This window comes from Caloenas nicobarica, chromosome 6 (genome assembly GCF_036013445.1).
Source record: "Caloenas nicobarica isolate bCalNic1 chromosome 6, bCalNic1.hap1, whole genome shotgun sequence".
Taxonomy (NCBI): domain Eukaryota; kingdom Metazoa; phylum Chordata; class Aves; order Columbiformes; family Columbidae; genus Caloenas; species Caloenas nicobarica.
The window spans coordinates 35,440,134-35,455,279 of record NC_088250.1 but is presented as its reverse complement, the minus strand read 5'-3'; the positions used below and the strand labels follow the sequence as shown (position 1 = coordinate 35,455,279).

The window sequence follows — 15,146 nt, the reverse complement described above, 5'->3', positions numbered from 1 at the left end:
ATGGACCTGGCGGTGGCGGCGGGGGACGCGGGAGGGACGCAGCAGCACCAGCAGCTCCGCGATGAGGTGGCCGAGAAGTGCCAGAAGTTGTTCCAGGACTTCTTAGAGGAGTGAGTGAGAGGCGGCGGGCGGGCCCGTCGGGAGGCGGCGGGCCGCGGGAGGGCGCCTCACGGAGGGGCCGCCATTTGGCGATCCTGTCAGGGGCTGTCGCTCCCATCTCCCGGGTTTCTGTCAGGAAAGCTCTCGGCGTCTGGGCCCGCCGCTGGGGCACTGCTCTGCCGTGAGGGAGCGCCGGGCAAAATCCTCCCCAGAGAGCTTCAGACGGGACTTTTTTAGCTGCATTTTGTCCCTTTTAACGAAGTTTTGTGACAACCGCGTTAAGAATCCCTTTTGTGACTCGGTTGTTAGGCCTTAGTGCGTCTGACTCCCTACGTTTTGTCTCCCGAGGGACCTTTCTGTGGCAACAGGGAAACAACACGGCCCTGAGGAGCACAAAACAAAACCCGTTTTGCTGGTGCAGTTATTGTTAAGCCGTAAATAAAACCCTGTGTGAAAGGCAGATCCAGTGAGTATGTGCTGGGGTGTGCACAGGACGGGTGTAACATGGGGATGGAGGGAGAGCTGTTGTTGGAAAAGACGTTTGCAAGGGGCTGTGGGTCACTGTCATTCTCCTGCGTGCTCCCTAACACGTGCCGTCCGTTGTTTCTCCTCTCCTGAATTCCAAACTATTCAGTTGCTGCCTGATATAGAACCACAGAATCATTTCGGTTGGCAGAGACCCTCAGGATCATTGAGTCCAACCATAACCTCACTCTAGCACTAAACCACGTCCCTAAGAACCTCGTCTAAATGCCTTTTAAACCCCTCCAGGGATGGTGACTGTGAAACGTTTCCCTGAATCACTTTCAGGTTCCAGAACAGCGATGGGGAGGTCAAATATTTGCGTGACGCTGAAGAACTGATTCGGCCGGAGCGGAACACGTTGATCGTCAGCTTTGCGGATTTGGAGCAGTTCAATCAGCAGCTCTCTACCACTATTCAGGAGGAATTTTACAGGTAAAACATAGAGACTACCTGAGAGCTGAGCAATGCTGCAGTCTCAGGCCCGCAGTGTCTTACCAGAGAGAAGTTTATGTGCTTTCTGTCTCCCAAAAACACTTACATTTAAGAAGTTGTTTTGTTTTGTTTTGTTTTTTTACTAGATCAAAACATATTTCTCTAAATGGACTCATAATTACTTATTTTGCCTTTCTGGAAATCATGAGTTAACTAAGCAATTGCATTTGTTCCAGTAAAGAAGGAGATGGTTGGTACAGTAATACAGAATAAACCCTAGAACTTCTTGCTCTGAAAATATTTTATGGAACCAGTAGCTTATTTTTAGTATCTACTTCTTAATATAAGGATACAATTGTCATATGAGACTTTAAAAAAGTCCAGACAATAAAGCAAATGGTATTATTATGCAGTAATCTCATATTTAGCATATTTAGGTTAGGTTTTTTGTGTTCTTATCTAATGTGCTAGTAAAAAACAGAACCTGGGAATGTATGATACAAGCCTTTGATGTAGTCTAAAGCAAAGAAGGCGCTTTGATAGCTTCTATAACATTTGAACTTATTTTCCGTATTTCAGGGTTTACCCTTACCTATGCCGGGCAGTAAAGACGTTTGCTAGAGACCATGGAAATGTTCCTTCAAACAAGGACTTTTATGTTGCATTCCAAGATCTGCCTACCAGACACAAGTAAGATCATTATTAATTCCAGAAACTTGTGCGTTTTTGCTGCTGGAAAAAAGTGTCAAGGCACACTGACAATGTCTCAGTTATACAGCATGAAAGGTACAGTTTAACCTGTCAATTGTGAAGAAGTTAGCCCAATCTTGTGCAGGACATTTTCTGAAACAGTTTTTCATTTGTGAATCATGCTCAGATACTTACCCTTGTTTGTGGAATATGATGAATGTAACTTCTCTAATTTAAAAAAATATTTAGAGCTTTTGAAGTATCAGTGAAGTAACCTTTGCATTTGTTTGACCTTTAGTATGAATCAAAAAGTTTACGGAAAATCATAAAATGAGAACATATTCTAGTAACATTGTTTCTTTGCCTGTTACAACTATTCTTTAGTCACAGACTGAATGAAACTATGTTGCATCTTAGTACTTGGGCAGCACCCTGGGCCTAAAAATGTCAACTCAATTTCAGAATTCAATCCATATGAATTCCTGTTTTAAACAGGATTCGAGAGCTGACTTCAGCAAAAATCGGGTCATTGATGCGTATCAGTGGGCAGGTGGTACGTACCCACCCCGTCCATCCCGAGCTCGTGAGTGGAACCTTCCTGTGCCTCGACTGCCAAACGGTGATTAAAGAGGTGGAACAGCAATTTAAATACACGCAGCCGAACATCTGCAGGAACCCGGTCTGTGCCAATAGAAGGAGATTCCTGCTGGACACAAACAAATCAAGATTTGTTGATTTCCAAAAGGTACAGTGGGGAGACTGGAGGATGGTGAGAAACAATGATGGTCCTGTCGTAGTTGAAGGGTGTTGTTCGTCCTGATACATGCTGAAGACACTTAATTTTGCTTCTGTCAACATCAAGAAAAGACCTCGAGAAAAGGCACTGGAATTTCTGCAAATATTTTCTTTCTATGGAAGGCTTATGTTTAAGCGTGGAAAATTATGAGTAGTATCAAAGCAGTTTTGTTGCATGAGATTTATTGTCTAAAAAGCCACTGAAAACCCACATATTTGGGCCATTGTTAGTCTCATGTGGGAGGTACATCATGCATAGTTGTTTTATATGAGTATGAAAAGAGATGTCTTTAGTATCTGCAGTGTTTTGCTCTTTCAGATTGATTTACTCTGCCAAATCCCCAGCATTTCACATCCTGCAGTAATATTTTGTGACAGTCACATTAACTGGACTTTTCAAGTTGCTTTTCCTAGCCCTCAGAATTGTCATTGTGACCCCTGTGAATCCTCTTAAGTTTCTCCAAGACTCCTCTGAGATACTGATTAGTAAAGGGATTTTTGGTTATGTGCCTTATTGTAAGAGGAATTTCATGACTGACACAGATGGCAGCAATCAAATGCTACTTCCTATACTTATTAGGAGCTTACCTTAAGCTCTACTCTGCACTAGGGTGGCCTCACCTGGAGCACGGTGTGCAGCTCTGGGCGCCACAGGATAAAAAAGATATTAAGCTGCTAGATAGTGTCCAGAAGAGGCTACGAAGATGGTGAAGAGTTTGGAGGGGAAGCCGGATGAGGAGCGGCTGAAGTCACTTGGTTTGTTCAGCCTGGAGAAGAGGAGACTGAGGGGAGAGCTCATTGCAGTTACAGCTTCCTCACAAAGGGAGGAGGAGGGGCAGGTGCAAAATTCTTCTCTTTAGTGACCGATGACAGAACTCAAGGGAATGGCAGGAAGATGTGCCAGGGGACGGTCAGTTGGACATGAGGAAAAGGTTCTTCACCCAGAGGGTGTTGGAGCACTGGAATAGGGTCCCCAGGGAGTTGTCACGGCCCCAAGCCTGACAGTGTTCAAGAAGAGACTGGACAACACCCTCAGACACACAGTGTGAACTGTGGGGTTGTCCTGTGCAGGGACAGGAGCTGGACTCGATGATCCTTGTGGATCACTTCCAGCTGAGGACATTCTATGATTCTGTGAAGCAATTTCAAATTTGGTGACATCCGCTAAGTGCTTAATGTTCTCTCCCCCCAGGTCCGCATCCAGGAGACGCAGGCCGAGCTGCCGCGGGGCAGCATCCCTCGCAGCGTGGAAGTCGTCTTGCGCGCAGAAGCGGTGGAGTCTGCTCAGGCAGGTGACAAATGCGACTTCACGGGGTCGCTGATCGTCGTGCCCGACGTGTCCCAGCTCTCAACGCCAGGTTTGTTGCTGTGACCCAAACGACGCGTCCCTCCTGCTTGCTGTGGGACCCGCTGTTCTGACTGCAGGTCTGATGGCAGGGGTGCGCGCGGAAACCAGCTCGCGGGTGACCGGCACAGAGGGCTACGAAACCGAAGGCATCCGAGGACTTCGCGCCCTGGGAGTCAGAGAGCTGTCGTATAAGCTGGTCTTTCTAGCGTGTTACGTTGCACCAACAAATCCACGGGTGAGTTTGGACAGAAGGTAGATTTAAAGGTGTTGATGATTTCTGCTCTGTGTGGTTTTACCTCAAATTAGGGAGTGGGAACGGGTAAAGGTTTAAATCTGTATGTGTACCACCTCCCTATGCATTTGACTCTCCCTTATATGGCAAGTTTTTTTTCCTTGTCTTTATTGTTCATAGCAGTTTTCACAGATGTGGTTATTTACCAATGTTCTACATTTATTCTAAAGAGCTAAACAGTCCATTTATTTCTATTCAGCTTTCATCTATTTCTCCAGCATTTCCTTTTCCTCCAGGAAATCCTATTGCTTCATTTTGTCATGGGGAAAACAGCGATCTTTCTTGTTCCCTCTGGTTTATCACATAACATCTTAGGATTTCACTACAACCTAATAAGTAATACTGACTATGGCGGGGTTTTAGCATAGTACAATATTTTAATTCATAATTCTGCTGTCAGCTTCACTCGCATAGGATAAAAATACTGTCTGTTATTTTCTGTGTGTAGAAATTTCCTGCCTCATTCCAGAGCAATAAAAGACCTTGCGAATTCCAGTCAAGGAAGAATTCTTACAAGTTTTAGCCAAATGAAGACATACTGTTTACTCTCTTTTTAATCTCTGGACAAGCATCTCTCCTGGGTTTTTCTCACTAACTGAAGTTAGATTCGATTGATTTTTTTTTTTTTTTTTTTTTTTTCCTCTCCTCTAGGAAGTGTCTATTGGTTTTTAAAGGATAAGGTGCTGAGCTTCCTTAGCCTACGGTCAGCTTTTCTGAATGCGTTCCTTCCACTCAGCTTGCAGAGCAAGTTTGTGCAACCTCCTGTCTGCAGTACTCACATTTGCTAGTGGCCACATTCTTACTCTTATTTTTTGTAATTTCCTTTGTTTAGTTTGGTGGAAAAGAGCTCCGAGATGAAGAACAGACTGCGGAAAGCATTAAAAACCAAATGTCTGTGAAAGAGTGGGAAAAGGTGTTTGAAATGAGCCAAGATAAGAACCTTTACCATAATCTGTGTACCAGCCTCTTCCCCACTATCCATGGTACGAGTCCAGTTGTTGCCTCAGAGAAGGAAGATTTATCTTGTGAAAATATTACTTCTTGATGTCTTTGTAGTGCTGTTTTGGGAAAGATTGAAAGCCCTGTGCCAAATACTACAAACTCTCTCCTCCAGCACTGGTTATGCTACAAAAGGAGAACCTTCTTCCTGAGTACTTGCTGTGTTTAATCATTAAGGTCTGCAAGACTACTCAGAATGGTTGGTTATGCTATTGGGTGATCTGCTGCTAAACCCTACATTTGACAGTTGGATATAAGCTTTATTTTTTATGGGCGTCCTTCAAAAGATTTAAGGGTTCCAAACATTTGTATGCTGTTGTGCATGTGTGTGTCTGTATGTTTGCAGTTGTTTCTGGCTCAGAGGTAGTTTCAGGACTGGTGTTGGTTGTGTCTGAAAAGTTTTATCAGCTGAATTTGCTCCATATTCTGATCCACTATAGAGCATAAAGGAATTCAGCCACTTTCTGAGTCATTGTTCCCTGAAACTCTGTCGAGCACATAAAAGCAACTTTAGTGGATGTTTAGCAAATAGGTAAATTCTGAACAGATGTGCCCAAATGCTACAAAATTCTAGTGGGCTGAAGTTTGTGGTTTTTTTTTTTTTTAAAAAAAAACAACAAAAACCCCCACAAAAACCAAACAACGGAAAAATGTGGTGTTTTCTTTGGATTTTCAGTTGAGTGTCTTTTTCTGGGGCAGGTAATGACGAAGTGAAACGTGGGGTCCTGCTGATGCTTTTTGGAGGAGTCCCTAAGACCACTTCAGAAGGCACTTCATTGCGTGGGGACATCAATGTTTGTGTTGTTGGTGATCCAAGTACAGCCAAGAGTCAATTTCTAAAGTAAGCATCTCTTTAAAATTCAATATTTAAATATGGTCCAGTGTTACTAGAGCTAGAAATGTGTACTCTGCCTTTTCTACAGTAAACAGAGGAAAGTAAAATTTTTAAGCACTTTTTCCAGGAATTGTTTGTATGTGGTTGAATTATTTGAATATGGCCGAAGTAAACTCAACAGGCCCCTGTGGTTATAACAAAGAATGAATTAAGTCTTTTTTTGTTGTTTAAGTAGTTATGAAAGTATGGGTTTCCAAATGTTTTCAAAAGTCGATGATTATTAAAAACACAAGAGTTACTGCACATCTTAAAAAATCAGAGATAGATTAAATATTTCTTTTTCTATTTTTAGCTTAGTCTGAGTTGGTAGGTCCCAACATTTCAAAGAAATAGGGGAATATTCACTCTGAAAAATAATTACTAAATAATTATGGTTTATGCTACATCTTATGCTATAATGCTTTTTTATTTGAAATTCTGTTTAACGTGGTTTTATTTTATTATGCTGCTTTTTTATTTGAAATTCTGTTTAATGTGGTTTTATTTTATTATGCTGCATTGTTCATTACGAAGCTGATGCTGCAAGCATCCACAACAACTCAGCCATGCAGAGGGACCCCAAAAGCTGCCCGAGGCTGCTTGTGGTCAGTCCCGCTGCTCCCTGCTATCAAGCCATTTGTTTCCTTGTGCTGACATTTACCTGACCCGCGAGGAGCTGTGTCAGCTTGTCAAGTCAGCAGAAAACTCGTGGGAGGAAATCTGGGCTGTTTTTTCTGCTGGTGTAACCACGAGTGAATATCACCCCTGTGACAGACAGCAGCTAGATAAGGATTCATTTCCAAGCCTTGCTCAAACATCATTGGGGTGGCAGGGCCTGCCTAAATATTAATTACTTCCTCAAGGAAGGGACAATTCCTGGCCTGAGAGGCGGAAAGCAGCACTGCATTACAGTTACCTTCTTTCTGCAGGTTTTAATGTCACTTTTTAAGTTTGTGCAACACAATTCCTCATGGTTATTTCTCTCCGTAGGCATGTGGATGAGTTCAGTCCTCGTGCTGTGTACACCAGCGGCAAAGCCTCCAGCGCTGCTGGCCTGACAGCGGCTGTTGTAAAAGATGAAGAGTCTCATGAATTTGTCATTGAAGCTGGAGCACTGATGCTGGCAGATAATGTGAGTCCAGGAACTAGAGATTCCTGCATCCCTGGCGTGGTTTTGATTAATGACCAAGACCCCCAAATTGCCTTAATGATGCCTTTTTTTTTTCCAAAAGCGATTGAATTTGGGTAACTTATTATGTTTTATTGTTCCGCTGCAGGGGGTTTGTTGCATTGATGAGTTTGACAAGATGGACGTGCGGGATCAAGTAGCCATTCATGAAGCAATGGAGCAGCAGACTATATCCATTACGAAGGCAGGAGTAAAGGTAGCTCGCGTGTTCCTCTGGCTCTGTAGTCTCTGTCATCACCCGTTTGTTGCATGTACTGATCCAGCATCAGCTGATAGATTTCCCTGTCAGCTCCGCAGCTGTGGCGAGAGAGAGAACAGCTCTTGTGCCACGTGCCCAGAAAGAATCAGAAATGATACCGAAATGAAAATAGAGATACCAGTGTGTAGGAAACAGAAAATGGGAAAATCCTAACCTTGAAGTAACCCCAAAAGAGGATACAGATTTATGTGTATTTGTAGAAGTAAACTGTATATGCACTGTTAAAAACTGGTTGTTGTGAAAAGCTGTTTTAAGGGCTTGTTTCAGAATTGTTGGCAAGAGTGTGACAACGTTAAAATATTGACTCATCAAACTGTTTTTTGGGACAGAGACCTGGTTAGAAAGGACTGGTTAGAAGCGTTTGTGCCCTTTTGAGGAGGAGTGATTGTTTTAATACCTCAGTTGAAACTCCATCTAAAAGATGTTATACTGACCCATTCGAATTGCATGAGTTGTTTTAGCAAGTGGTCACGAATGTAATTTTTTTTTTTTTAATTGTTAGGCTACCCTGAATGCCAGGACCTCCATTTTGGCTGCAGCAAACCCAGTTGGCGGGCGCTATGACAGATCCAAGTCCCTGAAACAGAATATAAACCTGTCAGCTCCCATCATGTCTCGCTTTGATCTCTTCTTCATCCTTGTGGATGAATGTAATGAGGTAATTTTAAGGAATTATAGAATAATTTATGTCAGAAAAGACCTCTGGAAGTCTCTAGTCAAACCTCACACTCAAAGCAGATGGTTGAGAATAGGTCGTGAAGACCTTGACCTGGTGAGTTTTGAATATCTCCAAGGATGAAGACTCTGCAGCAGCCTCTCTAGGCCCCTACTGCAATGTTTGTCAACTCTTATGTGTTTAGAAAAAATAATAACTTTTATATCTAATCAGAATTTCTCATGGTTCAGTTTGTGTACATTGCCTCTTTTCTTGTCAGTCTGCACTTCTAAGAACAATCTGGCTCCATCACATCTGTACTCACCAGTGAGGCAGTTGCTTTCTTTTCATGCCAAACAGACCCAGCTCTTTCAGCCTCTCTGCTTTTGCCCTCTGACTGTCTTGGCGACCCTCTGACATTTTAGGTGAAGCTAATCTCATAAGAGTGTGTTGCTTCTGCTTTTCTTCTCTGTCTGCGAAGTTAAAAGCTGGCAGTACAAATTTGAACGTGCTCTGCTGAATACAAGGACACCTTTTCATCTTGTAGTGATTTGACCTGCAAACTTAACACCATTAGTCATTTTTACAAATCACCGGTCACTAAGGCTGAGACTGCTACCACCTGTCTGTGTGCCGTTTGCCTTGGGAACACACGAGATACAGAGATTAATCTTGGTTCAGGGCTGTTCTCTCCACTGTTTTGCTCAGAGTGATTATCTGTTTGAGAAGGGACTGATGACAGAGACAGAGTAGGCTGAAAAGGAGGAAAGCAGTTCCCACGCTGCAAAGTGCTGCTCTCTGCCTGTTCTGTTGCTAACTCATAACCCCGGCGAGTTCCAAGGGGTTATAAATCCTAAAACTGCCTTTTATCCCTTCTCTGCTATGTCCCCTTGTGTTAAAAACCTCCAGGGCGCTCTCCTGGATCTTCTGGCAGAGAGTTCGGCTTCTGGAAAGACTTTTTCTGCCACGAGGAATGCAAGGGAGTGAAAGGAACGGGAAGGAAGAATATAGCTGTTGTTTTGATATTTGGCTGGTGTGAAAGTGGTCTGACAGAGCAATTATACCCCAGGTTACAGATTACGCCATTGCCAGACGCATAGTGGATCTGCATTCCAGAGTAGAAGAATCTGTTGACCGTGTCTATTCGTTAGATGATATCAGAAGGTATCTGCTGTTTGCAAGACAGTTTAAACCGAAGGTAATTCTACTTTCTTGTCTAAGTTGTTATGCATGAGGAGGTCCAAAGGAATAGTCACACTGTATTGTGCTTTTTTCTGGCAAGTGCAAGGACACTTAATGTAGCGTTCTCTCAAGAAAGAAGCTGTAAATTCAATTATTATCTAGAAATATAGCGTATTTTGGAGCCATGTACTCTTTTTTTGAACTCCAGAACCCCAACCAGCCCAGCTGAGACTATGTTATAATCCATAGTCGTAACTGCTTTGATGATACTTCTTAACCTCTGTCTAGGGCAAATGAGGGGTTGTTTCATAGCTTTCTCATACCTCAAAGGCATGGGTTGTTCAGCACGACTGCTGCAGAGATTTCTGTATTTTATTGACTTACTGCTCAATCAAATAGTTTGTCTCTATTTTAAAAGGGTATTGTTCCTCAATATTTCTTTGCTTTTTTGTGATAAAATACAGAACATGGGAAGCTGCTCTAAGTACAAATTTTTGTTGTCTATGCAAATAGCAGCTTGGGTGGGCTGTGTTTAAGATTTTTGAGAAGTTCTTCTAACGTAGTTCTCAAATGGAAGGAGAAGACACCCTCCTTTACAAACTTTTGAAAAATCCCATTTCCATGTGGTGAGGAGATTGTTTTTCTGTTTGGATCGGTGTATGTGCAGGTAGACTCAGGTTAAAAAGCGCGTACACAAAGCTGTACTTGGTGTTACTATGTTGAGTGTACGTTTGTGTGTGTGTTTGCATGCAGACTGAAAGGTAAATAAGCATGGAACGATGTGAATTATGCCCAGAAGCAAGTCAGTGGAACAGAAAAACAGAAATTATCAAAAATCTGCTGTAAAATAATAGACGCATCAATGTACTTACTGTAATATCATTGTTACTGTAATCATTATTACGATATCATTTTAGCATAAAATTATTGTCATTATACTTATTTGTAGTATGTTTAGAGCATAGAATATTTCAGACAAAAGCAGTAGCCGGTACAGAAAAGTCTGGGAACTGCCAATCTACTGCAAGAAGTGTAAACTTTTATACTTTAACATGGCAAACTGTCGTACTGTCTTATGTCACAAAGATATCTAAGGAGTCTGAGGACTTTATAGTGGAGCAGTATAAACGACTACGGCAGCGTGATGGCTCTGGAGTGACAAAGTCGTCCTGGAGAATCACGGTGCGACAGTTGGAAAGCATGATCCGGCTGTCGGAAGCTATGGCCCGGATGCACTGCTGTGATGAGGTATCAGGTTTTTGATAAAAGTTTGTATAAATGTTTATATAAATGTTGTGGGAGTTCTGGCTTTGCTATTTGACTATGTTATTGTACATATTTAAATCCTGTGGGTGAGGAGGAGAGCATGGATCATGTCTTCACCTGTGATGTGGTCATACGTGGTCTGAATTTGTATGCCAGAAATAATCTTTTTAAGGCATGTCTTGTAAAACTGCGATCAGCTAGTCCAAATTGAGAACATGCATATTTTTGCATTACAATTGTATCGGCACTCTGAGCTTGTTACCTGTTAAATCGTGACAAACAGGAGGAACAATCATCTGTTGGTATCAGCCAGGGCCGTTGGCCATGCTCTCCTTATCCAGCATAGTTTGTAATTTCTCACAGCTCTCTTCATCTGCAATCTAAAAAGCCAAAGTTCATCAAAGTATCTGAACCTCCCTAATAGTACTTGTATTTGTGATCTGAGCTCCTCCTCACATGAACCGATGTTGAAATGTATATTGCGTTATGGCTATGAACTGTAGTATGACTATTATCCATCTAGTCCCTGCTTTAAAACTCAGCAGGCTTCTTGAAATGTTGTCTAGGGATTATGCGACACATGCAGTGATAGAAAGTTGCTCACTGGTTGAGTAAGAAGGGCACCCATTGGGGTTTTTTTTATTAAATTCAGCTTATAAAGAAACAAATAGGTTTTAGCTTATGGCTCAGGTAGAGATGATTTTTCCAGTTTTTGCTTCTCAATTCTGAGGAAGGCTCTTCACTAATTAATTTTTTTCATATTGTTTCTGTTCAGACCCATTTCTTTCATGTTTCTTGCTCCTCCACTGGTCTTTCTTCAAAATGTTCTTGGCTTAAGTCAAAATTTTATCAACTCCACATGATCACTAAAGCCTGAAAGATTCATCAGGCTGCTCTTTCCCTCCGTAACCTGGTGTGAAGTCAAAGTACTTGTAGTGGGATATAATTTGACTTGCAGATTCTTTACTGCTCAGGATTAATCAGGTGGGATGGGTAAAAAGACCCTTTGTCAGAGTCAGGGGTGAGTTTCTGGAGCTTTAGGGAAAAAAAAAAAGCTTTTAATACTAGAAGAGCCACCGTTCCTATTTAATACGTGTATTTCCCAAATCTTCCCCAGGTTCACCCGAAACATGTGAAGGAAGCTTTCAGGCTTTTAAATAAGTCTATCATTAGAGTTGAGACTCCTGACATCAATTTAGACCAAGAGGATGAACAGCAAATGGAGGATCAAGAGGACCAAGATGGAGCCAATGGTGAATTAATTGTAGAGAATTTTTTCAAATGGGAAAGTACTTCCATCCTTTAGAGCGTACCTTGTTTGAGGATATGCTTCTCCTCAGTTTCTTGATTATTTCTCATCTAATGAGGTCTAGGAATCTTGACTCCCGTTCTTAACTCTCTTACTTCTTCAGTTTCCTTGTGGGTTCACTCACCTGGTTGGCCAATACAAAACTTTTCAGCAGCTCGAAGTACTAAACAATTAAAAGTTGTTGCAGATTTAAACCTGGGCATGTATCCAAACAGGTGAGGCAGCAGCTCCAGCTGGGGTCAATGGTCTTGTGAATGGGATCAATGGCCATCCCGAGGACATGAACAAGGATGCTGCCCCCAAAGCGTCTCTTAGACTGGGCTTCTCTGAGTATCGACGGATTTCTAATCTCCTGGTGCTGCACCTCAGGAAAGCAGAAGAAGGTGAGAATTTTTGTTAAAAAAACAGGAGACCCTGAGTTGCCTTGCCAGAAAACATGCTGATTTAAGAAACGGAAGAAAGTCTGATGGGCTGTTGCACGTTTCTCTCTTCAGCATTATAAATGTTAACATAGAAATCCTTTTCTCTTATGGTTCGAGTGGTATCTTACTGCTGCCGTTTATGCAAATCATTTTCTTTGCAGAAGAGGATGATTCAGCATTAAAGAAGAGTGAACTTATTAATTGGTATCTGAAGGAAATTGAATCTGAGATAGAATCTGAAGAAGAACTAATAAATAAAAAGAAGATCATAGAGAGAGTCATTCACCGACTTACACATTATGTATGTATAGACATGTGTGGATAGTGAAAAAGTGTTTTAACTTATGTAGCACAATGATTCATTTTTAATAGAATGCACTGCTAATTTGAGAAATGTGTTATGCTTCCATATTGTTGGCTGGTGCAGTATATATGCCTTCTCTGTTTAATATCTGTTAAAAATAATTCTAGAGAAAATAGTGACATAAATTAGAGATGTGTATAAGTAAAACTTCATAGTGCCATATTATGTCCCTATAGAAGTATAAGTGGTATTTTTCTGTAGTTCTATAGTGTTAGTTATGCATTAGGATACAGAAATGCAAATAACACTTTATTCAATAGATAGCTTTAAGTCACGGGGGTACTAGAACAGTTTGGAGGAAGAAGTATGAAAATTTGAAATACTTCTCATTGTTAAAGGTACAAAACCAGTAGACTGAAGTGTTCCCTGAAAGCATACAATGTGTAAGAGATTTACACTGAATGTAGTTGTTTAGATTAGGAACCTGTTAAAGAGAGAGTTCACAATGAAAGAGGTTGAATAATTCATCAGTAAGAGGTGCTACCAGTTTAAACAGGAGATGCCTTTTCAAAACGTACAAACAAACCTTTCTTATTCTTGTTTGAATAGAAATTTTTGTCTGTTGCAGGACCACATTCTGATAGAACTGTCCCAGTCAGGACTGAGAGGATCCAGAGAAGAGGAGACTTTTGATGAAGATCCATACCTGGTTGTCAACCCAAACTATCTGCTGGAAGACTAAGGGCCAAGAGAGAACTAGATTGTAGAACTGTCTACTTACATGTTGGAAAATTCTTTTCTGCGTTCTTGCAATGGTTGCTGCATAGCTAACATCTTAAATTCATGTGAATGCTTTACTGTGGAATCCGCCGATGTGCGGTTAGTAATATACGATTGCTCGTTTACGCTGAGCATACCTGGCAAGTTTTTCAAGAAGTGACACGCTTATATATCAGTTTTGTTATTCTGGGTTTCATTGCTGTCGTCCACATGCAGAGGAGAATCATTCAATAGGTCTTTTCAGCATCAAGATGTGTAGATGCTTCTGTTTTAAACGAGAGGAATTTTGCATTGTTTTATTACATTCAGTAGACTTTTTATGCTACAGGTTTTTACTGTTTTTATTATTAACGTAAATAAAAGTTTATCGAATGTCTGGAGATGTCTGGGGGTGGATTTGTTGTCACTCATATGTGGGATTGCTATTTTCTATGCCTGTGCTTTGAGGCTGAAAAAATAGTGATCTAAATGCTTAATGTCTTAAGAAAGGTTAAATTTCCTGGAAGACAGATGCTGGTTTTTAATAAGTTGTTTTTTTTTTTTTTAACTTCCAGTACTAGATAATGGGAAACTCTGATTGCTTCTCTTTCTTTTTAGATGGACTAAGGATGTGTGTGCTCCTGTTGCATATATAAGATAGAAAATTGAAAATAGCCAAGCCCAAAGCAAGGCTTTAAGTCAGGAGGTCAGAAACCCCATCTTGATGAGTTTCTTGATTTGTAAGTGAATTGAAAACTGCCATCATTTGTGAGGGATTTTGAAGAGTATATTTGTAAACTTGTTTGTAGATTTTTCCGTAAGAAAATGTTACTTAAATTTCTCTTGCTTTCAACTATTTGCTGTATGCTATGGGATTATTAAATAATCTATTAAGAATTAAAAATACCTGAATATTTGTTCTGTCAACCTGACACCAGCACCTACGAAACGTTTGTAATACTGCCCTATCACTGGGCACTAACTTTAGGTGCAGTAACTTCTCTCCATTAATTTCTTTCATAAACTGCAACTGGCAAATGCTACATTTAATTAAAAATTGCCACTCACCTACAACAACAGTTTCATTTTATTCTGTGTTGTTCATAATTTACTTTCAAAATAAGCACAGGAGGATGTTTGTGCTTCATTCTGTGTTTCCCTCTGCCCTCCCCCCCAATCTTTGTTTGATAAACAGCATTTCTCACATGGAGAAAGTAAGCAGTTTTTTCTGCCGCTCTTTCCCCCAGTTCTAAATGCTTCATATGGTAGGAGGGGTATTATCTTTCTGAGTTAACACTGCTCTACTGAAGGTAGTTCAGGCAAAAGAAAAAGGAAAAAAAAAAAAAAAAAAAAAGAAAAAGAGAGTACTTAGTTGTTCAGAACAGCAAGCAAAATGTTCCAGCAAGCTTTTCAAGGCTTAAACAAAAAAAAAATACTCACCTGGGAATCAAACAGGGTCAAACTACACAAATGACAGTCCCTGTGTACGCTATAAGATTGGCTGTGTGAGCAACAGCAAATGTTGAGAGACGTTTTCTACTGTAACTTACAGTTAATGTTGCTTGGCAGAGCAGCAAGGTGCCCAAATAATTCCAGGTGTGCTTTACACAAGAAGCTGGTTATTAAAGGCATAGACTGGGAGATGGGACTGACTTTTCGATATAGCTATGTAGAATTTTGTATTTAGTTGTTTTGAACATGTTCTGTATTTGGGCGGCAAATGTTCTCAGCTCTTCAGTTTTGCTGT

The 15,146-nt window shown here is 41.1% G+C and overlaps 1 protein-coding gene across 1 annotated transcript; it reads left to right on the top strand.

The window, feature by feature from the left end:
• Positions 1 to 14,397, top strand: MCM6 (minichromosome maintenance complex component 6). Its single transcript, XM_065637855.1, has 17 exons — positions 1 to 110; positions 910 to 1,056; positions 1,636 to 1,746; positions 2,242 to 2,491; positions 3,734 to 3,899; positions 3,979 to 4,124; positions 5,014 to 5,164; positions 5,880 to 6,021; positions 7,045 to 7,186; positions 7,332 to 7,439; positions 8,005 to 8,160; positions 9,227 to 9,355; positions 10,426 to 10,587; positions 11,723 to 11,858; positions 12,130 to 12,297; positions 12,498 to 12,637; positions 13,269 to 14,397. Exons 1-17 carry the CDS (start codon positions 1 to 3, stop codon positions 13,380 to 13,382), a joined length of 2,478 nt encoding a protein of 825 aa, XP_065493927.1. The 3' UTR covers positions 13,383 to 14,397.
• Positions 14,398 to 15,146: the final 749 nt, after the last annotated feature.